General features: G+C 49.7%; 1 protein-coding gene across 2 annotated transcripts in view; it reads left to right on the forward strand.

Annotated features, from left to right (window-relative positions):
• Window positions 1-366: 366 nt before the first annotated feature.
• The window catches only part of Pde2a (phosphodiesterase 2A), a 93041-nt gene continuing 69258 nt past the window's right edge, over window positions 367-24149 (forward strand). For both annotated transcript variants that reach the window (XM_051192389.1, XM_051192386.1), the window contains exon 1: window positions 367-682. Coding sequence is in view for 1 of the 2 variants with exons in the window: in XM_051192386.1 (XP_051048343.1) it covers window positions 612-682 (71 nt within the window). In the remaining variant the exon portion in view is untranslated. The remainder of the gene's footprint in view (window positions 683-24149) is intronic.

Raw genomic sequence — 24149 nt, forward strand, 5'->3', positions numbered from 1 at the left:
TGTCAGCTAGTTCTGCATGAGGCTTTGCTGTCCCAGATTCAGAGGACAATGGCATGTTCCCACCCTGAGGGATTCTGTGATAGGGCCCCACAGAGTCTTGGTTGTGTCCTCCTGTCCCTGGAGTACCCAGCATTATCCCTGCACTCATAGCTTTGTTTCTTTTTCTGTGTGTTTCTGCATGCCTTTCTGGTCCCTGTATTTCTGTCTCCTCTCTGAGGTGCAGCTCCTTCTGTCTTCACACGCTTTTCTGTGTCTGTGTATCTCTCAGTCTCTGTGTGTCTTTTCCCTCCTCCCTCCTTCTCTCCCTCTCTGTCTGGGCCTCTCTGTTCCTCCTCCATGCTCCCTCCCCCTTCTGCATTATCAGACCTGCTCTAGCCTCCTCCCAGAGCCAGCCTAGCAGCAGAGGCAGTAGCAGCCTGAGAGGCAGGCGGAGCAGGAGCAGCCCAGGCAGTAGAGCTGGATCGGGTGTTAAGTCCAGGCAGAGTCAAGAACCAGCCATTGCCCTTGCTTCCTGCGCCTGCTGGGAGTGCCCCAGCAAGAACTCCGGACAGGGTGGGGGGCAGGGCGAGGTGCCACCTTAGTCTGGCTGGTGAGGCAGATGATGAGGAGTGATGGGGCAGGCATGCGGCCACTCCATCCTCTGCAGGAGCCAGCAGTACCCGGCAGCGCGACCGGCTGAGCCGTGAGTACTAGGAAGGGGGTCTGGGGTCTGGATAAGCAGGAGTAAGAGGCACCACAGATGGGGCCATGGAAGTCCCTCTAGGAACTGGGGTTGACATGTAGCTCAGACACGTGGGAGGATTGATCCTGCTGGGTTCCTGGCTGCAGGACTGCAACCTAGTTAGGGGTCTCTGTATAAGGAAGGGATGCCTGGCATCCACCCAGGAGGCGATGAAGCTGGGGTCCTAAAGATGGGTTCCTGGCTGGGGGATGGGTGGTGAAGAGTCTGAAGTATGCTTGGGGTGGGGTGCAGGAGTTTTACCAAGGAGTTTCCAGGAGCTCTGGTGGCTGGGATGGGCTGGTTCAGCACCCTGGAGAGGGACAATCTCTATCAGGAGTGTTTGTATTGGAGTGTGTGTGTGTGTGTGTGTGTGTGAGAGAGAGAGAGAGAGAGAGAGAGAGAGAGAGAGAGAGAGAGAGAGAGAGAGAGAGAGTAAGGATATGTATGAATAAGAGTAGTTCCAGAACAAGAAAGGATACAGGTAATATGTTCCATGGAATCAGGAATTAAGGGTTCAGGACATTACTTGATGCAACTTCACCACACATCCAGGATAGGGTAGAGAGAGCCATGGAGCACCAGCTTTGTGCTTGCCCACATGCAAGAGCTGCATGTGTAGATGAAGGAGCTACTGTGAGAAGTTCCAAGGTGTCAGGCAGGTGACTGTGTGTGTGTGTGTGTGTGTGTGTGTGTGTGTGTGTGTGTGCGCGCGCGTGCGCAGACACACACACACACACACACACACACACACACACACACACACACGCACCTGTGGAGTGTAAGGGACATCCTGGGTGTCGAGAGGTCTTGGGGATTCTGGGGTCCCTGGGGTTGGATGTGAAGTGGCATGCATGGGTTTGTGAACATCAGTGTGTGGCTGAATTGTCTGTGTTTGAGTGAATGTGAGTACAGGCTGGTATGTATATAAGGAGGTATGCATGTCAAGTTGTTTGCATATTGCCCTGCATGCTAGTCTGTGTGCTCTGTCAGAATGACTCAGTAAACATGTTGTTTGCTTGCTTGATTGTGTATTCACATCTGTGTGTTATTTTGCTTGAGTAATTGTTTTTTATGTATGTGTGGGTGGATCTGTGTGTTTGCCTAAGTGTTCCAGTGTGGGTGTGTGATCATGGGGTTGATGTGTCTGCATATGTGTGCATCTTGGTTTTTGTGTGACTGGTGTGAGTGTGTGCCTATTTTTTGCCCATTTAAGTATGTGAGTTTCTTTTCTTTGGTGGGTGAATACACAGTTGGGACAATTTAGCCTACCCAGGGAGAGAGGAGGTGGCTGAATGTGTGACCACCTCTGTGAGCCTAGGACACTTCATTCTATACCCTGTGGAGAGATGCAGAAAAGAAATTGGCAATAATGCCCTTACCCTCTGGGGCCTCCTAATCGTCACAGACACAGAATAGCATGAGAATAATGAAGCAATAAAGAGCAGCATAAGCTAACAGGTGGTGCATCCTGGGAATGGCAGAGCAAAGGCAGTGAGGTGGGCCTGGCGGAAGAACAGGAAGGAAGCCATATATGTGTGGTGGGAAATGGCTACAAGGTACGTAGAAGACACATTTTACAGAACTTTGATCCATTGGGCTTTGTCTGGAGGCCCTAGGAGAGCCTTGGAAAGTTTTATGCAGGGGGATGGATATAAATATTTGGGCAGAGGAGGGATATGATTATTTTTGAGTTAGAACCTGTTTCAATGGCACTGTCGAGGTTAAGCTTGTTCATGGATCTGGGTCCAGAAAAGGAGAGCAAGGGCTAGGCCAGTTCAAGGAGGCATGAGGTCTGGGGCCAAGTCATCCAAGCCAATCAAGGAGTCAGCCAAGGGGCAGATGAAAACAACTTTCTGCAGCAGATCTTCAGGCTCAGAGAAAGAGAGAGAGAAAGAGAAAGAAAGAGAGAGCCTAGCTGAGATGCATGGTGACAGAAATCAGAGTTGCCTCTTGCTAGCCTCCCCTAGCTGCCAGGCTAGAGCCGGACCTCTTCTTCAGCTTGGGCCTCAGCAGCCCAGCAGCATTCTCTTTTGGGCTGCTCTGGAAGCTCCTGGATGCTAAGGGTCAGCTCATCTGGGAGTTAACTGCTTCTATGTTCTTTGCAGCCCCAACCCTAGCTCCCCCTGCCCACCAAGCAGCTCCTGCCATTCTTCCTGCTTCCCACTCCAGCTCTTGTCCCCAGAGACTGCTGATGGCTTATCTGGGATCTGGCCAAATGGTGATGGGGTGGGGGCAGAACTCCCATCAGTATCCCGCTCAGTCTTAATGGACTGGAGTCTCACTCTCAGATATACTGCTGCCAGGCCTGCATTTCCCTAGCTTCTGCTGCTTGGGCCTATAAAATATAACCCCTAGGTATGGTTCCTTCACTCCTTCATTCATTCTTTCCTTCCTTCATTCATTTGCTCATCAACAGATGCCCTAGAACCTGCTTGGTACTTAAGTCCTGGTCATTTGAAACACTGACCCAGTCCTCACACTCACAGCATACTCAGTATGAGAGAGATACTGACACCACACATTGTCACAGAGCTGTGTGGGGAAGATGCTAAGGAAGACATTTTTGGTTGGGCTCTGAAGGATACTCCTAGGCAAGAAACAGCAGAAACAATGTGTAAAGTTTGTAGGGTATGGAAGGCTCGGTGTAGCCAAGGGACAGAAGGAACTTAGGCTAGAGGGAGCCAGAAAGGACATGGAAAATAGGCAAACAGGGCCGAAGGGGCCAGCTTTTGTAGGTTATCCAATGTCATCCCCATGAGCTTGGACCTTTTTCCAGGAAGCAGAGCGAGGGAAAGGTTTTCAGAAAGATTGCCTCTGCTAGGGAGCCCTCATAGCTTGTCTCATCCATCTAACCCATAACCCAGCCTGCAGTTTTTATCCCTGAAGGGCCATAATTGAGAATGCAGCTCAAATGCAGCCTTGCGGTGGCTCCTGTGTGTGAGTCCTTTATCTACCCAGCCAAGGGGTTTCTTAATGTCAGAAGAAGCCTCGCCTTCCCACCCCACTCTTTAAGGTATCTTCTCCAAACCTGGGGTGTCACAGCCATCCTGTAGCAGTTGCTCACCTTCTCTATAGTGTTCTGATCACTCTGTCTAGCTTCTGATTTGACATCCCCAATGACACTCATATCTTTCTGCTTGGGTAGCCATTCATTAAGAGCAACCCAAGACCATTTACTCTGGGTATTTGGCTTGGCTTTGTGTCATTCTCCATGCTAGGTTATTGTCCTTATGCTAGGCTTGTGAATGCAGGGGCATAAGTGGTCTAGGAAGGGCAACATCCCAGGTGGAGTGAGGGAAATGAGCAGCTTCTAGTGAGTTGGGCGTGGGGACTGACTCTTCTTTAGAAACCATGATAAAGAAACAAGCATGGCCTGAAAGGGAATGTGGATAGACTATAAGAAGACCTTCCCACCACCATAGAAGGGCCAAGGACCATGACAGAGGAAGGAACCACTTTCCCGACCTGTGCCAGGACTGTTGGTGCAGACTTAGAAGGATTGGTTGCAGGCCAAATTGCAGGAGAACTCTGAAAAGAGAGCCCACAATGTGCAAAGGCTGGGAGGCAGGGCTAGCATGATTTTGCTCATGCCAGAACTAGCAGAGTTCAGAGTGGCCTAAGTATGAAGAACACTCTGGGAGGGAAGCTCAGAAAGAGGAGCAAGGAGTCAAGGCTAGACTACAGGTAGCACTTCCAGCTATGAAGTTGTCTCTGACATGTGAGTCTCTTGTCAATGTGCAACATTTTTGGTTGCTCCTAGTGTCCCTGCCCAGGGCCAGACAAAGCACTCCATATTGGTTGAGAATCGGTGTTCAGTAAAATAATCAGAGACCCTAGAAATGAGGGCAAGGCAGTGTTTGAAAAATAAGCCCTTCCAGAAAGTGGCATGCAAATGAATGCAAAGCAATATGCAAATAAGCCCATTGTGCTTGGCAGCTTAGGCTCTGAGAACAAGACATCACCTGCTTCCATGCTGGCCTCCCGTTCCCTCTGCCCCAGGCTCAGGCAGCCATGACAGCCTCATCCCTGTGGCTTGTCTGACCACAGACTATGACCTCCAAGGTAGGGACCAGGAGCTACCTGTCAGTACCTCAGTCCTCTTGGGATGCTGATATATTTAGTAACAGGGATTTTTTTCACACATTTATTTCTTATTGTTCAGCTGGCTGCTCCCTGGGAAAGGCCAGTTCCCTAGTGATGTGACCCACTTCTTAAGATCACTGTGGTCACCCTCTCTTGCCCTTTTTGAGGCAGCTGGAACTTGGTGAAACAGAAGGAACCTGTGTCTGACATATAACTGGGAGGACTTCCCAAGAGTATGGCTGAGGTGTGTGAACCTTGGAACTTCTGGGATGTTCCTCTTATGGTGACTCCAGGTTCAGAGGAAGCTTTGAAGACAGGGAAGGAAAAATGGAAAACAGATATAAGTCTTTCCCAGATCCATGTGGTCCTGGGAAAGTTGCTCAACTTCACTCTGCACCTCAAACTACTAGTGTGGTAGCAATAACCCTTCTGTCTTCACAGAATAGTTGTGAAGAATCTGGAAGCACAGAACGTAGCACTGGAAATACAGCGAGTGTTCATATAGAGGCTAGCTGCTGCCACTGTAGAACACCCACACTCACCTACACTTTTAGACCTCGGCTAGAAGCCCAGAGAGCGTCAGTGTGTGGGGAAGACAGGAGGCGGTGGGTGTGGTGAGAGGCACAGATGCTCTGTGGGCAGATGGAGGTGTCTGATGGACATATGACCACCTTGCTAGGCTGCACCTGCCTGGCCTGAGACCAACCTCCAGAGAGTACAAGGGATGAAAACGTTCACTGAGGAAGGGGTTTAACCTATGGCCACACCCACAGCAGCCTGTGAGTCATTCTGGGAATTGTAGTTTGGTGTGAGTTTGCAGTAAGTATAATTTGTCCAACTTCCTTCAAGCTAAATCTACACCCTGCTGCTAAGGCTGGCTGTTGGCAGGCTCTGGTAGGGGCTGGGGGCTGGGGGCTGGGCAGCTTCTTCCAGCTTGCATTGTGCTGGGGTATGGAGGTAGGAGCAGGGATCAAAGGATTAAGTCATAATGAGAACTCATTGCACATGCACCGGAAAGTTTACAGCTGCCTGAGCCTGGTTTCCACAGCTATGATCTTCTTTAATCCCCTCCACAAACCCAAGAGGCTGCTGTTTTCTGGATGAGGGAGCAGAGATTCTAGAAGGGTGCCCACTGGGATGGGTGGGGCCAGGCTTGGAGCACAGGCTCCTCAGATCCCCAAAGCTCCTGCTCTTTTCATGAGTTATTGGTCCAGGTAGCAAAGCACTAGCCTTGAAGAACAGAAAAGATGCAGATGATTCAATTGCGGATAAGTAATCTCAGCAGAGGAACAGTGGCACAAGAGCTGCTTGGGACTTTGAAAGCAAGAGCTAGATCTTGTGGGGCATAGAGCCAGGGGAGGGGGGAGCTAGCCAGGCTTAAAGACCGGAGTTGAAGCTGAGAGTTTGGATGTTTGGCTGTGATCCACCAGAACTCGACTCTCCAATCCCAAGGGTTTTGAGTGAGGGTCAGTGTTGGGCTTTGGGAAGGTCTGGACAGACTGAAGTGGGCAGATCAAAGGCTGTCTGAAGCTTCTCACTGCCATCCTTAGAGAGCCCAGTACTTTGTTTCTCTTCCTCTTCTTCCTCTTTTCTTCCCAGGTTGGGGAGTGATATGCACAACAGAGCTGAGCTACCATAGCTCACAAACCCAGCAGGGGTTGCTACATACTCCATTCCTGCCCCAATCTTGGATGTTGGAAAGATCAGCAAGGAAGAGTGATGAGTGACTAAGGAGCTTAGATGGTGGAGAGAGGGTAACCCAGTGCTCCCCATCTCCTTTGGGCTCTACTACAAAGGCATATTGGGATGTGAGGACAGAGAAAATTTGGAACCTCAAATAGCAGGGGCAGATATGCTGGAGGAATGAAGCTCTGAGATAAGATTTCCCCTCACACTTCTGGGACTGGCTAATTGGGAAATGGGCTTAGGATGACCACACACTTAGGTTTAGGTTTTTATTTTATTTATTATATTGCTTGAAATTTGTCTGATGCTGAAATGCAGAATGATGTTAGTTGGTATGTATGTGTATGTATACTTGAGTGTGATCTTCCAGACTTAGGTATATGTATACTGGTCAGAGATGGGAAGAATGTCTGGACTTGTGTTTGTGTAAATGTGTGTATATATTTGTATGTGTGAGCATGTGTGTTCATTTTTTATACATTAGAGAAAAGATTTTATTCATTTATTATGTATACAGTGTTCTGTCTGTATGTATTCCTGCAGGCCACAAGAGGGCAACAGATCTTATTATAGATGGTTGTGAGTCACCATGTGGTTGCTAGGAATTGAACTCAGAACCTTTGGAAGAACAGCCAGTGCTCTTAACCACTGAGCCATCTCTCCAGCTCATGTGTCCACTTTTATACCTGGATCTTGAGAGGTGGTTGTGTGTGCAAGTATGGCTTGTGTGTGTGTGGGTGCATGCATGCGAGGCTCCTTAGGCCTGTACTGCTGACTCAGCAAGGCCTCACCAGGGTCTGGCCCCTCATCACCCTCCATATTGGGCCTCACCTGCATGAAGATACAGATGAGACGTTTGAGAATTGGGATTCAGTGGTTGTCATGCTGCTCACACATATGGGACCTGAGCTTCCTGCAGGGGACTCTGGAATCCTCTCCAGTCATGAGGACCTTAAAGAATGATTTCATTGTCTTCGGGTTCAGGTTTGGTGGCCAGAATCTTTGGCTATTGATTAAGAGGCTACATGTGGCTGGGGAGGGTAGGTTCTGTTCTTTCCAGAGTGACCACTTGGGCACCACACTCAGGGGGCTTTAGGTGTTCCCAGCCTGGTCCTCTTGTATAAAAGCAACTACCCTGAGAGGGGAACAGTGAAAACTAAAGTCACCCAATAAGATCATGGTGAGAGATAAGGCTTGGAGTGGAGAAAAAGGTGTGTCTGGCCTGGAAGGTCTCTCCCTCAGCCCCTTAGGCAGTTAGGGCACCCTGAGGAGATCTAAGGCTGTGCTTTGGCCAGCTGCCACCTGGATGTCTCCACTTCTCTGAGTCTCTGGCTTTGAAGTTTGTACCGGAGCTTCTGGCTTGCTGCGAGATGCCTTCTGAGGGCTTGTGAAGTCTGTCATCCCACAGAACATGGGGACTCCGTGAGAGGGGCTTAGGAATAGGTGGGTGTGGGGGAGGGGGAGGGCCTCCTCTTAAATCATCAATTGCTTTGAGCAGAGCCTTTATTCTAGGCTTACCTACAATCTCTCCATGACCTCTTGGTGCCAGAGACAGTGCCGGGCTATGGGGAGTTCAGAGAGTCAAGCTCTGCTCCAGAGCAGGATGCAGAACAGACAGTGTTATTTCTTTGTTACATTGCAGTTATAGGAATAAAGTTGGCGAAAGGGGCGGGGGTGTTCCGCATGAGGGTCTCCCAAGGTAAGGACCGCGTGGGAGAGCATAGCAGGTTCCATAGCAGGTGAAGGTGACCAAGGGCAGAGGGAATAACATGGCAGGCATACAGAGCTTGAGTGAGAAGTTTATTTAGAAGGGGGAATGAGGGGGAAGGGAAAAGAGACATGGAGACACTGGGAACAGAAGAGAGAAAGAGAGACAGAGAGAGGAGCCAGAAAGACAGCAAGGAGCAAAGAGTAAAGAAAGCAAAGAACAAAAGAGAGAGAGCAAAGAGTAAAAGAGATTGTAAGTGGGCGGGGTCTGTCTTTTAAAGGGGTCCTTTGCACCTGTGTGCAGACTATGGAACCCTGGGCTGACCAGGGTACTGCCTGAATGCATTCTGCCAGGTGTCAGGGGCAGGCCAGCATAATGCCTGAATCCTTGCAGACAAGGCAAGGGCTTCCTTGGAAGAAAGCTCAGCTCCCAGTCCCTGAGGTAGGGACAGGGTCTGTTGCACTTAATGCTTCAGGAGGCCACAAGTGAGCTAAATCTGAAAAGAGTTTTGTTGCAAATTGAAGTGAACTTTCAGCCTAGCTGTGTGGAGGGGCCAGGGTAAGATGTGTGGGGAGGCGGGGCTCCTTGGCATCTGGGCTAATGTGAGGATGTGAGGTCTCTTGGCCTGACTGAAGGCTGAAATAGGGTGAAAGCTTTTCCTGGCCCCAGAGAGAACTCTGTCTCCCTGCGCTTTGGGGACTAGAAGTAGGCAGCCCGGGACAGTCTGGAGGGCTTAGGGAGGCCAGGGAGGACCTATGACTTGGAGTGACTTTGTTGCTGCACACTAATGGGGAAGGAGCAGACAGACTGTCTTGGAATGAAGGGAAGAAAGGCAGTGTTGGGGGTAGCTGGAAAGAACTGGGGTAGGAGAGGTGAGGAGGAGGCAGGAGTAACATGCCCTTCCCATGTCAGAGAATGCAGAATTGCTTTAAAGCTCTGTGCAGGATGTTTTCTTTCTTTTCTTTGTTTCATTTAAAATTTTAGTTCATGTGTATTTTATTTTATTTTTTTGCCCTTTTGAGACAGCATCTTATTGTGGCTCAGGGTAAGCTAGAGGTCACTATGTAGCCTTGCTGCTGGAGTGCTGGGGCTTAAGGCATGTGACACCATATCCTTCAGGGAGAAGGAATGTTGCCAAAGTGTCCTTTATAAAGTCTTAGAAATTGCCTTGTTTAATCACCTCAACAAGCCTTCAAGGGGCTAGTACCATTTCATAGAGGAGAACACAAAACAAATGCCTCTCAAGTCATTTCCCTGTGGGCTCTGTGATGAGGCAGGGCTTCCTGAGTGAAGAGAGGCCTGTTGAGACACCTAGACGAGCAGAGGAAAGGCTTAGGAGTAAGATGAATGCTGAACTGGAGGATGAGCGCTGAACAGGAGAGCAGAGTCTAGGCCTGGGGAAGACATCGCCCTGTGCTGTGTGGCCACCACTGCCTGACAATGGGAGTGCAGGCTCGGGACAAATACCCAAGCTCTCTCTTTTTGTTCTCTGCTCTCCTGGCAGCACCCCATCTACATAATCAGAGTTCATCTGGAAGTGGTGTGTGTGTGTGTGTGTGTGTGTGTGTGTGTCTGTGTGTGTGTGTCTGTGTGTGTGTGTGTGTGTGTGTCTGTGTGTGTGTCTGTGGTGTGTAGCAAGCTGAGATGAAGCTGCCAGTGGAGGCCAGCTTCCCATTTGTCCAATGGATGATGGGAAAGCAAAGTCCAGAGAAGGTAAAGACTTGCCCATACTCACACAGCTGGTTGATCTCAGAGTTAATACCAAAGCTAGGTCCAGCCTTCAAATACCAGCTCTTACTTTGATTGTGGCCTGCTGGGTGCTTCCTGAGGGTACCCATATGCACTTAGGTGGTTGCTGTCAGCCTGGGAACTTCTTCCTACCCTGCCTGCTTGCTGCTCCTTCTGTCTGTGCAGCATCAGGAGGAAGGTTGCTGAGGAATGTCCTTCTCAGTATCCAGTCATGGGTTCTGTACCCTACTGTGCTACCTGCCAGACAATGTCAGCCATCTTTGATGATGCCTCTGTCCATCACCCAGGCCATGGAGATGGACTAGATGGTCCTTGCCTTGCTCCGTTAAAGACAGGTGTGCCCAGATGTGTGTAATGGAGTGGTTGACTAGGTTGCTTCCTGAACAGTGATGCAGGGGTTGACCTTGGCCCACCAAAGGGATGGGGTGACAGGTGCAGGGCTCTGGGGCAGGAGGAAGAGAGGCAGACATGGAATCCCAGCTCCCCCCAGGAAGTGGGGTCAGGTGACAGTCTGGGTTTATGTGATTAGGGGACAGGAAAGGGGTGGTATGTTGACCCAGATAAGAGGTAAGAAGTCACCCTAAAGGGTGGCTTAAGGCATGTAAGGAGTCTAGATAGATTAGAGGGGTCATGGCAGCTCTACCCTGGCTCACAGGCTGTGGTCATTTTTCTTTGATGCTCCCAATCCTCCTCCAGAGACAGCCCTCCCCTTCTCATGCGGTCTGCAAGGAGAGCCTCCTTCATGCTGTCTGCAGGCACAGCCTCCCCCCCCCCCCACTCATGCTGCCTGTTCTTTCCACTCTTGTAACAACCATCAATTTTACCCATAGGTCACACTCCCCAACTCTTGCCACTGAGAGAAAAGTTGGGTCACTGCTCTTCATCGCTCGATTATACTTGTGATCCCTGCAATGCCAAGCTCATACTAAGTTCCCTCTTGAAGAGATTCCTCCTGGTCTGAAGCCTCCATCCTTGTTGCTGTCCTGAGCCCTGGCTTTGGGCCTACTTGGGAGATGAGTCAGTGAGGGTGGTTCCCTTGTGATGCTAAAGGGTTGGGACTCTGGCTCAGCCACCTCACCACTGTCTCACACCAGTGGGAGCTCACTTTTGGTTTCTGATGGGCCTTGAGCCTTGATTCATTGTCGGTGATAATTAGCTGCCTTCAGCCCCACTCTGTTTGATAATCATTAGGTGCTATAGTGGGCAGCAGGGTCCTTTAGCTGCAACACCTCCTGCTCAGCTCATTCCTCTGGCTCTGGCTGCCTGACCTGATGTACTAGGTATCAAGGTCACAGACACACAAGGCACTGAGACTCAGATAATCCAGACCTACCGACACAGGTTCTCAGAGAGAAACAAACTCAAAAGATCTCCCTACGGGAAGAAGCTCATAGCATAGAGGCTGCCATGCATATAGCAGTCATCACTGCATGGAACAACAGACACAGGAGAAATAGGACAACTAGAAACATCCATGTGCACAGTGCAGGCTCACTGACCAAACAGACAGCACAGGTGGGATTAAGCTCATCCATGCAGCACCTCAGGAAATCACTCATGCTTGGCATGGACACAGAGCTACCAGAGTCAGACACAGTCACTCCATTCCCATGGTGGCTCCCACCACTGGGGAACAGATTGTTGCTGTCAGGAGAAAAGCTTCCTTGATGATCACTGCCTTTTACTCTAATATTGGTGTACCTTCTTTCAAGAAACTACAAGACTTGATAGGACGGACACACGCCCGCAGGCACGCAGGCACGAGGCTTGACTGGCTTGCTCTTATACAGGCCTTGTGCTCTGAGTTTATGAGTTCATGGCCTTGTCATGTCTAGAAGACAGCATTGCACAGCACTTCTCCCATTCTCTGGCTGTTACATGTCTTTCTTACATTCTCTTTTCCTCCCATGTTCTTGAGCCTTGGAGGTAGGTATTGATAGATGTCCCATTTAGGGCTTAGCAGTTATAGTCACTTACTTTTGGCACTTTGACCAGCTATGTGTCTCTGTACTAACTGCTGCCTATTGCAAAAGGAAGCTTCTCTGACCAAGGCTGAGAACAGCACAGATCTATAGGTACAAACATAAATATTTAGATGGCAGTTTGTTAGTATTTTCCCTTAGCAAAATGATCATAGTAGGTTGTTCCCTATGGCCTATGACCTCCCCAACCATGGGCTTTTGAACAAGTTTATACAGTGCCAAGCATGAATGCCTTACTGTGGCACTGCCTCCAATCCATCAGAAAGCAGTTGGTTACCCCATAACACTCATGCCATTATGCACCCGGGGCCACATCTTGCCTGGTAAGTTGGTGTTATAACATGCAGGGTCTGTGCTGATTAAACTATTGATGTCTTTTCTCCTCCAGTGGACTGTATAATGAATACATTCTGGCACTATTAGAGCTAGCCAGCAGGGAGACAGTTTCCCAGTCTGTTTTCGGTTAATTTCTCTATGTTCTGCAACAAAAATGTGTGCTGTCCTCAGCAATAGGATCTTAACACCTAGTTATGATGGGAAACCAGGAGCAATGGCAATAGTCTGTGATATTCTGGGAGCTTCTGGGGCCTCCCTGACCAGTACATCAAAAGAAGGTACCCCATGCCCGACACTGAGATTTTAGCTTAATTATTACTATCTTCTGGGGACAGCATTGTTTACTGAAGAAGGGTACTTCCATTCAAAGCCCCACCCCTACTTTTGAGACAAGCTTCTACTACGCAGCCCTGGCTGGTCTGGAACTAACTATGTAGACCAGGCTAGCCTTGAACTCACAGAGATCTAGCTGCCTCTGCCTCCCAGTTCTGAGATTAAAGGCATGCACCACCACCACCCTGTAAGGAGTACGGTTTTTCCTCCCGCTGCCGGTTTTGTTCCGCCACCGCACCAGCCCCAAATAATACACCGAGACTCTGTATTAGATACAATTCTGTTGGCCAGTTACTAGTTTCTTATTGGCTAGCTCTGTCTTAATTATTAACCCATTTCTATGTATTTCCACGTGGTCTCCTTACCAGCGAGAGGCAGCTGGCGGTTCTATTCTCTCCCGACTCTCCATCTTGACTCCTCCTTACTACTTCCTATTTCCTCCTTGTCTCCTAGTCCCTCCTATCTTCCTTTCCTATTGGCCAACAGTGCTTTATTCATTAACCAGTATGAGAAACATATATACAGAATGACATCTCCCATCACCACCCGGCCTTGAAATGTTTTTTTTTAACCCTTCCCTCCATGAAGCCCTCTTCCCTCTTGTGGGCCCTACCTGGTAGGACCCTTTCCGTGCCCCTCACCTTTGGAGGTACCATTAACTATTTTCCATATAGCTTTTGTTAAAATTGGGGTGAGGGGATTTTTTGTTCTCCTATATCCAGTGAGGTAGTGACAGTGGGTGTGAACAGGCCATTAAAACCAAGGAACTGGACAGCTGCTAATTTGAAGGGAATGAGTCACTAACAGCATCAAGGGGCCCCTGCTGCTCAGGGCCCAGAAGGCACTGAACCCACAGCTGCCTCATTCTCCGAAACTCTGTAGTTTTTTTTTTATGTTTTCCCCAGGCTTGCTGCCTAACCCAGTTCCTTTCTTCCCAAGCTGACCTTGCTTCTCAGCACCTAGGCTTTCCTCTCCTCTCCCCTCCCCTCCCCTCCTCTCCCCTCCCCTCCTCTCCCCTCCCCTCCTCTCCTCTCCCCTCCTCTCCTCTTGTCTCTCTCCTTTAGTCTCTCTCCCCTCCCCTCCCCTCCTCTCCTCTCCTCTTTTCTCTCTCCTTTAGTCTCTATCCCCTCCCCTCCCCTCCTCTCCCCTCCTCTCCCCTCCCCTCCTCTCCCCTCCCCTCCTCTCCCCTCCCCTCCTCTCCTCTCCCCTCCTCTCCCCTCCCCTCCTCTCCTCTCCCCTCCCCTCCCCCCTCCTCTCCTCTTTTCTCTCTCCTTTAGTCTCTCTCCCCTCCCCTCCCCTCCCCTCCCCTCCCCTCCCCTCCTCTCCTCTCCCCTCCCCTCCTCTCCTCTCCCCTCCTCTCCCCTCCCCTCCTCTCCTCTCCCCTCCTCTCCTCTTGTCTCTCTCCTTTAGTCTCCCTCCCCTCTCCTCTCTCTCTCCCCTCCCCTCACTTCTCCTCTCTTTGCCCTTTCTTTTCTTCTCTCCTCCTTTCCCCTCCTCATCTGCTCATCCTTCTGTTGTTTTTGTTTGCTTTGGGCCAGAGTCTTTCTATATAGCCCAGGCTGGCCTTGAACTCACAATCCTGTCTCCACCTCCCTCAGTTCTGGGATTACAGTAGGCATCACCACACTCAGCTTCTGTTCTACTTCTAAGCCCAGTGAAGTGCACTCTTGAGTCAAGCCTTGGGCTCAGAGGGCATGTCTGTCCTCTACGTATAGCTTCCTAAGCCCTGTAATTCAGAACCACTGGGAAGCAGTGAGAGGGGCTTGCAAATGAAAGCCTGTCACGTCTTAGTGGCAGGACCTGTGAGTCCTGCCACTTTCGTTCCTGCACCCGTAGATGGGCATGATGGTGGCACCCAGCTCATTAGGGCACTGTGAGGATGAAATGAGACTGTGTGTGTAGTGTGCCTGGCATGCTCCCTCAAGGGCTTTGGAGAGTGGAAAATGAGCTAATGAGACTAAGGGTGTGCAGGTGCACACAGGAGGTGCCTGTCGACCTTGCTAATTGGCATGGAGCAAACTAAACATCTACACTGTGAGCACCTAGTAAGCCCACACTGGCCTCCTGCCCTGCCCCCAGCCTCTGCACAGTTGTTCCTGCTGTGGGGGCCTGGAGGGTGGGGGTGGGACTTGTTTTGAAATGTTTAAAAGTATGTTTCTCATTGAGGTATAACTTACATATAATAAAACCTCTAACTTAAAGAGTATAGTGAAATTTTAATAAATTTGTAACCTTGTAATCACCACTGAAATCAAGAAAGGAATTTTTTAAAAGAATTTATTTTTATGTTGGGTGTGTCACATGTATAAGTGTATCACATATGTGCCTGGTGCCTACAGAGATCAAAAGGCAGTTACAAGTTACAAGTTAGTAGCCACCATATAGGTGCCAGGAACTGAACTCAGGTCCTTTGCAAGAGCAGTAAGCACTCTTATGGGACCATCTCAGTATCTTACCCTCTGATGTTCTCTTGTGCCCTTTGTAGTGACTTGTGTGTGTCTGTGTGAGTGTGTATCTATGTGTGTGTGTCTGTATATGTCTGTATATCTGTGTCTGTGTGTGTATCTATGTGTATGTATCTGTGTGTCTGTCTGTGTGTATCTCTTGTGTCCAAATATTCTCTTGTGCCCTTTGTAGTGACGTGTGTGTGTATCTGTGTATGTATGTCTGTATATCTGCCTTTGTGTCTGTATGTCTGTGTGTCTTTGTGTCTGTATGAGTGTGTATCTCTGTGTGTCTCTGTGTATATCTGTGTGTCTGGGTGTATCTCTGTGTATGTATGTGTGTATCTCTGTGTGTGTCTCTCTCTTTGTGTCTATGTGTAGCTATGTGTGTCTGTGTGTGTCTCTTGTGTGTGTGTGTGTGTCTGGTGTGTCTGTGTCTGTGTATCTCACTCTGTGTGTGTCTGTGTCTCACGGTGTGTCTCATTCTGTGTGTGTGTGTGTGTGTGTGTGTGTGTGTGTGTGTGTGTGTGTTAGCTAGGGTTGACTTATCACAGGACTGTGAGAGGTGCTGGGTTTTCCTTGTACTGGCAACTGGATCACATACAGCAACTCTGCCTGGTATGTGCTGGGTGGAACTGATCACCCTTTCTGGGCCTTAATTTCTGCTGCTGGCCAAGGTGAGGCCAGGCAGTGTAATGGATGCTTAGGGTGTGTATCATGATGACAAGTCCTGGGTATGAGGCTGGAGTGGTGTCTTCAGAAAGGCACAGGAATAGAGGGTCTCACTTCCACAAATCTTCCCCAGGTGTTCTCTGGGGCCCTGGTGGCCATATGTGGGCTTAGATTAGAGCAGGAGCCTGACCAACAGTGATTCCATTTCCACCACAGGGGCCACAACCCCATTCTTTGGATTGCCAATTATCTAAAAAGAAGGGGGCCACTCTTGCTCCCCAGTTCTAGAACCAAATATTAAGGCAATTATGTAACTAGCAATAAATTACTTAAAGTAGTGACTCACTCATCTTAATTAGAGCGAGAGCAGGGAGGGATTAAGGTATTTTTAGAGTGCACACCTCACTCCCCCATGCAGGGTAGGGGGAGGCCTCAGTGCAAAGTGGTGGTGGATTAAGGGCTAGGAGGCCTGGAAGCACCCTAGGTAATGAAAATTGATCCCCCACCCTGCTGAGTCCCTGACAAAGAGGCCAAGTGAGAGCTGTAGCAGGAGGGAGGCATTCAGGTCACATGTAAGCATCCTTTGCAGTGGGCTCACAGGCTACAGGGCAGGGGCTATGTCTGATCCCCTCTCCCTCAGAGGGTGGACAAATCTTGAATTTAAGACCTACCTTGCCCTGTGACCTTGGCAAGGCCTTTTATCACCCCAAGGTTTCCCATTTCCACTGTAAAATGGGCATATGTTTTCCACTTGGCTTGAGTGCATTTGTAAGGTCAGTGTGTGTGTGTGTGTGTGTGTGTGTGTGTGTGTGTGTGTGAGAGAGAGAGAGAGAGAGAGAAAGAGAGAGAGAGAGAGAGAAAGTAGACCCGAATGGAATGTTGACTACATAAGATCCAAGCCTCCAAAGGGCAGAATCAGATCTGCTTTGTTAGTACTTTATTCCGAGCTTCCTTATAGGATTGTACATCCTAGGTGCTCAATAAAAGCCTTGTGTGACTGCATTCTGGTTTTGTGCACATTCTTCTACTAAATAGATTCCTTTCTTCCGAAGTTTATTGTAGTTATTGCATGCATGTGGTGGGGAGGACAGGTGTGGTACAGTCTGTACATAGGGGTTAGAGGGTAACCTTGTAGCGTTTGTTCTGTCTTCTATCTTTTATGGAATTTTCAAGGAACAAACTCAGGTCATCAGCCTTTAGCAACAAGCGCCTTTACCTGCTGAGCCATCTTTCGGCCCCTTCTTGAGGTTTGTGAATGCAAGAAGTGGAGAGCATTTGGGGGCCTCACATGTGGGAGCCTGGCCTCTGCTCTCTGGGCTGAGGAGTTTGATAGATTCTTATCCATCAGCAATCCAATTCCAAGGCAATTTCTGGTGGGACAGGCTAGGAGAGTTCAGCACTGCGGACAGCTCCCACCTGGTGACTAAACCTGTTCTACTGGTGGCCCCCAGAATATCTGCAGTGGCAAGACCTTTCTATTGTATCTCCACCACTCACAGTAGGAGAGGGAGGAGCCCCAGTCCAGTACCTGGTAATAGGACACTGGACTTTCTCAAACTCAGGAGATGTGAGAGCAGGTAGGGCATACTGAGGATGTGGGGGTTAGGGTTGGGTGTAGATAGGATTGGCTGGGAGGATTCAGGCAGACAGAATAGCCTGGCTCTTGTAAAGGGGGTTATAATTCTGACCATGCATATTCTGTGAATTAAATGAGTAACTTTTTAATAGTCATCCATTGATGCCTGGACATGGCATGTGACCTTGGTTTCTCTCTGCCCTTCTTCATCCTCAGTGATGCACTGAGAACATATCCTTTGCTAGGTACCCAATCACAGATGCACTGTTTCCCACCACCATCTCCACTGAACTAAGTTGAACTAATATACACAAGTAGGTGACTGGAGAAGTTTTGTGTCCTTCTTGTAGGGCTGTATTTGTGGGGTAAGGGGAGGACACAGCTGGACTAGGGTGGAGTTTAATGCATGCCCTCTCCAAAGCCCGGAGTTGTGATCAGCTCTAACCAGCATTCCTCACACCTTGAGGGCCTTGCAAAGCTCAGGTGATGAATTTGTAATGACAGCATCCAACATCGCTATGACGACCGTGTACTGATCTTAGCCTTCATTGGTACAGAGGCAGAGGCCAAAGACCCCTTTGACCCTAGGCCTTTGTATTTCTGTGTTTGACAGAGGCTATAGCTCAAGGGGTAGCAGAGGAGGGGGATGGAGACTGGGCCAGGGAGCGGGCTAGAGTTGATGAAAGCCAGAGGGACCTTGGCCACAATTACTTCTCTCACCTTTTCATTCTTCCTCTGAACTATCTATATGCGTGGACCTTTTCTGCATTCCAGGGAGCTGAGTGAGATGGAGGGAGCAGCACATCCTGTTTAGAGATCTGGGAAGGTGTGTCCAAAGGAGGGTCTAGTTTAGCTGTACTTGCAGCCTTGCTGGGGAAGGGGTACTCCTAGCCCCTCTTGAAGGGCTTCTCAGAGGAAAAAAAATATTGCAGAGGTGATCCAGAGGTGATGGGAAGCAGCCTGAAGGCAGGGTTATAGTGCAAAGTGTGGGGGAAGTCTGCAGAAGGGAAGCAGTGAGGAATATTCAGTTTGAAACATGGAAAGGGACCAAGTTGGTTTTCATTGTTGCTTGCTTAATTTTCAGTTTTTACTTTTTTTGAGACAGGGGTTCTCTGTGGCTTTGGAGGCTGTCCTGGAACTAGCTCTTGTAGACTAGGCTGGTCTCAAACTCACAGAGATTGGCCTGCCTCTATCTCCTGCGTGCTGGGATTAAAGGCATGTGCCGCCACCACTTGGCTGCTTGCTTAATTTTTAAATGGGAGGATTTGTTTGAGAGATGGAAAAATGATTTCCAGAGGCAGAAAGTGACTTGCCCAAGCTTGCTTAGGTTACTAGCAATAGACAGCCCTTTAGGCTCTCTCTGCAAGGCTTCAACTAGGAGCTCTTGTCCCAGTCTTGTTGACCAGCATTTCCTACTGTTACCTCCTCAGGCTTCTCAGGGTCCATGGGTCACTTTGCTCTTGGTTTGAATGAAATTTGCATAGATTAGGCTGTGCTGAGGGCTTTTCCTGCCTGTGTCAGCCTGGGGTCAGGCTGGGTCTGGGGATAGTGGCTGTTGTTCTTTTGCTATAATTATTGCCTATGAAACACAAACAGAGACTCAGTGCTCACATGGAGTTTATTGATAGAGGGGAGAGAAAGGGGGGTAGCTGGTGGCCAACCGAAAGCAGGAAAGAGAGAAAGAGAGAAGGGGGAAGGAAAGAGAGCAAGGGAGAGAGAGAGAAGGAGTAAGAGAGAGAGGTGCACTTGGCCTGCTTGCTTTAACAGGGAAACTTGCACATGAGTAACTGAGTCCCCTGAGAGCTAGGTAAAGCTTGAGCAGCCAGGTAAGTCATGACTAGAGAAGACGTGGCCATGAGCATCCCGCCCATCATGAGGGGGCGGGGTCAGCAGACTGCTGGTTCCCAACAGTGGCAGCAGAGCATCTGGAAATCAGAGAATTTGACAATGGTCAGGAAGGAATGAGGACCAGAAATGGAATCACAGTGGGTATTTGGAGCCTGGTGTGGTGCATGCTGTTTGTCCCAGCACTTGGGGGGGCAGAAGCGGGGGTGGGGGTGGCATATCTGTGATTTCAAGGCCAGCCTGCTCTACATAGGGAGCTCCAAAATAGCTACCATTACATAGAGAGACCCTGTCTCAAAACAAACAAAAACCAAACAAGCCCACTTTGGGTCTTTGGGATCTCAGCTCAGGACCTATGCTTTCTCTCCTTCCTTGTCTACTCTCAGGGACCTTTGATTAAATTGGTCATTTGTAGAAGATAAGTGCTCCTGTGCCCCTTACATTCTCCTTAGGAGATCTTTCTAGAGCCTGACCTGATATTGAGCTCAGAGAGTACAGAATGAGTCCTTTTGCCCCATTGTCCTGATGAAGAAACTGAGGTCTCAAAGTGGCAGTGACTCATTCATGGTTACACCATGGCTGGGGACCAGGCTGGGCTTGACTGCTTGGCCCTGACTTGTCTACATTTCCCCCATTTTACAGCTCTCCTTTCTCTTCCCTCATGCGGCTGTGCAGCATTACTGGACCTGCCAGCCTTGATGGATGGCCCCGCAGCTCAGCTCAGCTCTCCTCCCGTTCTTCTCCGGATACTGGGCTGTGAGCCTCCTAATCACTGGTCTTGCCTGGTGGCTGCTGAGCTATTCATCTCCTACAGCCTTGCTTAGCACAGGCTTTTCTGTTTGTTTGTTTTTGTGTTTTTGGGGGACAGATGCACGGCAAGTCTCCCCTTTTGTAGCTGGGCCCTAGTTTAGGGGACCTGGTAGTTAAGGAACATTGCCCACACCCCTCTGCTAGGGTGTTAGAAGTTTTCCACGGGCCTCTCAAGGGCCAACCTACATATGGAGTGACACTAATAAAAGTTTTTATGTATCAAAAATATATGACGAACATTGTGACTGAACTTCACATGTGTAACTGTTTGATATGATTGTTAACCCTTCTATATAGATAAGGAAACAAAGGCTCAGACAGAGATAAGCTAGGTAACATGGACAGCATGCATATGTAAGAAATGGAAGTGGTAGGATTTGAACCCATACCGGCACAGTTCACATCTTGTGTTCACAACTCCTGCTTTACCAACTTGCATGTGCACACATGTGCGTGTTCGTTTGTGAGTTCGATCTACCACATTGGCCCTGCAGCATCTACCCACTTGTCCTGAGTAGTGAGAATGTTAAACTGTAGAAGAGAATGAGGGTCACTGCTCATTGTTCCAGGCTGAACCTAGGCTCTCACCCTGGCTGTGACACTGAGTGGCTGTGGGGGGGGGGGACTGGGGGGTTCTTCATGGAAGAGGCCACCTGCAAGGCGGCAGAAGAGGAGGCTGGGAGACAGATCGATCATCCTTTCAGCATCGCCTTCCAGGAACTGGAGCCCAGGGGAGGATGGCGCCACGGGTCGATTTTCTGGATTGTGGCCCAGACCTAGTGTACAGTGTGTGGGGTGAAGCTGCTCCCCCACCCACCCCCGCTACAGAAGGGAGAAATAACCCCCCAGTTCCCAGGGACCTTTGGCACCTGCTGCTCCATGACTCACCCTCAAAGGCAGATCTTGGGGACGGGTAGGGGGATGCCATGATGTCTCCCTGACTGTGGTAACTATGTGGGGGTGAGGGCCGCAAGGAGATGGAGCCAACACAGCCAGTGGCCTCCAGAGACTTCTGTGGTCATCTTAATAAAGTAATAAATGTCAAGTGTTCCACACCACAGGGCACATAGTAGGCACTTAATTAGTCTTTATCTTGGTCTTCTTCCAGAAGTCTGAAAAGAGGGAGGCTGATGAGGCATATGAGTCCTTCTGAGTGCACCATGCTCCCAAAACAGGCTATCAGTGCCTCCACAGTGCTAATTAGAGAAACAATTATCACAGGTCCTGGTAAAGGTTAGCATCTGAGAGGAACTAGCTAATTACTGTCACATCCTGAAATGGGTAGATGGAACTCTCCCCTTGGAGGAGTAGTGGCCTCAAGCAAGGCTTGAGATCTTCCTGGGCTACCCTACATCCCTCCTGGGAGGCACCATGAGCAGACTTGAGTCACTCCCTTCATGGATGTCCCTACCTCCTACCACTTTGCCCAGGCCCTTCCACTTACATTGGCCTCATAAGACTTGGGTTTAAAACCTGGCCCAGTGACTGTTGGCTACTGAGGAGGTTAGGGCAGATGGTTTCCCTTTAGAGGGATCAGTCTCCTAAACCTATACCCCAGGCAAAAGGAATATTAAATGAGATACTGCTGCCAGGTGCCTGCCACTTCTCCGATGCCTGGAGGCCAAGCTGCCCTGCCATCCCTGGCCACAGTCTGAGATGGGCAGCTGTGTTTATTTCTCTATGAGCTGCCTGGCTTGTCTTCAATCTCCAGTGTGTCTCCAGTGCCCTGAAAGAGTCTGTTGTATAGGAAGAAGGAAGGAAACCTCCGGGGCAGGAGGTCTGTCTCGTTTTAGGCTATGTCATCTTGTTCAGTCTGTAGTATGGAAACCTCCAGAGCCTCCATGGGCAGCCACAGTGGGCCACACAGGCAGGGTTGGGAGGAGTTTGACTTTACATTTGAAAGCCTGGCTACCTGCTGTTTCTGACGCTGTTTTGCTGTGTCCCACTGACAGGGATGGGACAGACAGGGCCCTGATCAGTGTTCTTGAAGAGGGTTTGTATCTGGATGATTTGTGTTTGGGAAGAGATGGTAGTGAAGTGTCAGAACAGGCTGCTGACATCTTTGTGACCTGTGGGCAGAAGGGAAGGAAAACCCAGGACTGAGGCCAGCTCAGGACTCTCTGGTGGCCTCAGTGCCCTTGTCCTCATATTTCTGCCATCTTGTCCCCACTGCTGTCTGCTCTGTCCCAGTCTGGTCCTCATTGGCCTGCCCATCCCCTCTGTTCCCAGTTCTCTTTTCCTTTATTACTGTCACTATATTGCCTCCTGCCTCTGCTTATCTCCTTCTGTCATGAGTCCATCCATCTCTGTCATTCCTCAGAACTCTCACCCACTCTCTGGCATTCAGGCCCAGAGCTAGGAGTGGGGGTCTCTGAGGGCCTCTGTCTCTGTGTCTGGCCAGTTTGTCTGCTTCTACCACCCCACACACATCCTTCTGATCGTGCCTGCCTTTTAGTCCCTGGATTCCCTTTGTCAGGCTCCACATGTTTCTCAGCTCTAATCTCTGGGTCTTGTCTCTCGGGTCCTGTGTGAACTTCACCTCTCTGCCTCCTTCCTCCCCTTACAAGCCCTGCACAGCAGCAGGTCCAAGTCTCCAGCCTGAGAGTGGATGTAGTCTGCTCTCTTCCTGGCTGCCTCCAAAGCCCCTGACAATGCCCTCCGCCCCACATCATGCCTTGTTGCTAGGCCTTGGGCTGGCAGCACCTGGCTTCCATAGCGACGGGTGCTTGGAAACCAAATACCACATCTCCCAGTCCCAGTATGGGAGTCTGTGCCTATCAAGTGACTTTGGATCAATCAGTAAGTGTGGCTGCTTCCAGCCCAGGAAAGAAAGGAGAGAAAGGATCATGGTCTTTGCCTTCTAGAACCTGGGGAATGCTGGGCTAGGAGAAGGAGGGAACCAGGAGGGAGTCCCCTCTCTTCCCCCACAAGCCAGTGTGCCCTAAGGAGCAGGAGCTTAGGATCTGGAGACAGGTGGTTTTAGCAGGTTGTTCCTCCATTTCTCGCTGTGTGAATTTAGACAGTGTCATTCCTTTTCTTCCCTCTTTAACTGGCAGAGAACAGCAAAGGTTCCCAGACATGGGGGATGGTGCGAAAAGGGGAGGCTGGAGGGCATCACACATGCAGGGTGATCAGAAAGAACCAAGAACCATATCTGGAGATAGTTCTGCCATAGGAATACCACAAAGGAGGGACTTGGTCTACTGGTGGTGATAGTGGGGGGGGGGGTCTTGCCAGGTGCAGAGCATAGCTTGAACAACTTCTCAGTCTCAAAGGCTCAGTGGAGAGCCAGATGTCAGAACTATTGGCAGTCACTCCTTGTCACTGGGTCCCAGGAATATGGCATTGGCTGGTTCTTCCTGCCAAGATCTTACAGAGGCCACCATGGCCACATAGCCTAAATCATGGGCTATAAACTTTACCATAGGTCCCACATTGTCATGATAATGAGGAAAAATTAGGTGTCCAGATGAGAGAGATTCCCGTGATCCTGGCTTCACTTTCTCCTCCCACCAGGCACACCTTTAAAACTAAGAACTGTAAGGGATCATGTGATGGAGAGAGAGGAGCCAAGGTGGGCTTTAGGGAAGCCAAGGCCGACAGTTGTTTGTAGATTGGGCTCACTCTAATCCCAGCACTTAGGCGGCAGAGGCAGGTGAATCTCTGTGAGTTCAACACAAGCCTGGTCTACAAAGTGAGTTCCAGGACAGCTAGGACTGCAGGACTGTTACACAGAGAAACCCTGTCTCAGAAAAAACAAAAATGAAAAACCCAAACAAACAAACAAACAAACCAAAAACCTTCTTGTGCCTTAACCACAGACACTGATCCTGCCAGGGTATTGTGAGGCCTGTTGGGGGCTGGGAACAGCAAGTGCTGTCTTTTCCTGGGCTCCTGTGTGTGCCTGGCTCTGTGCTGTTGCCAGCTGATCCCCCCAGCTGAGAAATGAGAATGGACTGTTGCTGCTTGTCAGAGTGGGGAGGTTGGACTGAGTCACTCCCACTGGCTGGGTCCCTTTCCTGCCCCCACAGTCTGACGTTCCCCATGGCTCTCAGCACTGCCTGGGACGGGGGTCTTATTTCTAAGGGCCTAACCAGTTGCCCTTTCCCTGATATTCAGAAACTCAAGTCCAGACCATCAAGCTCCAGAAGCCATAGAAACCCAGATGTGGGAGTCTTGCCTATGTCCTGGTGGTTAGTATAAA

The sequence above is a fragment of the Phodopus roborovskii genome, unplaced genomic scaffold (genome assembly GCF_943737965.1).
Source record: "Phodopus roborovskii unplaced genomic scaffold, PHOROB, whole genome shotgun sequence".
Taxonomy (NCBI): domain Eukaryota; kingdom Metazoa; phylum Chordata; class Mammalia; order Rodentia; family Cricetidae; genus Phodopus; species Phodopus roborovskii.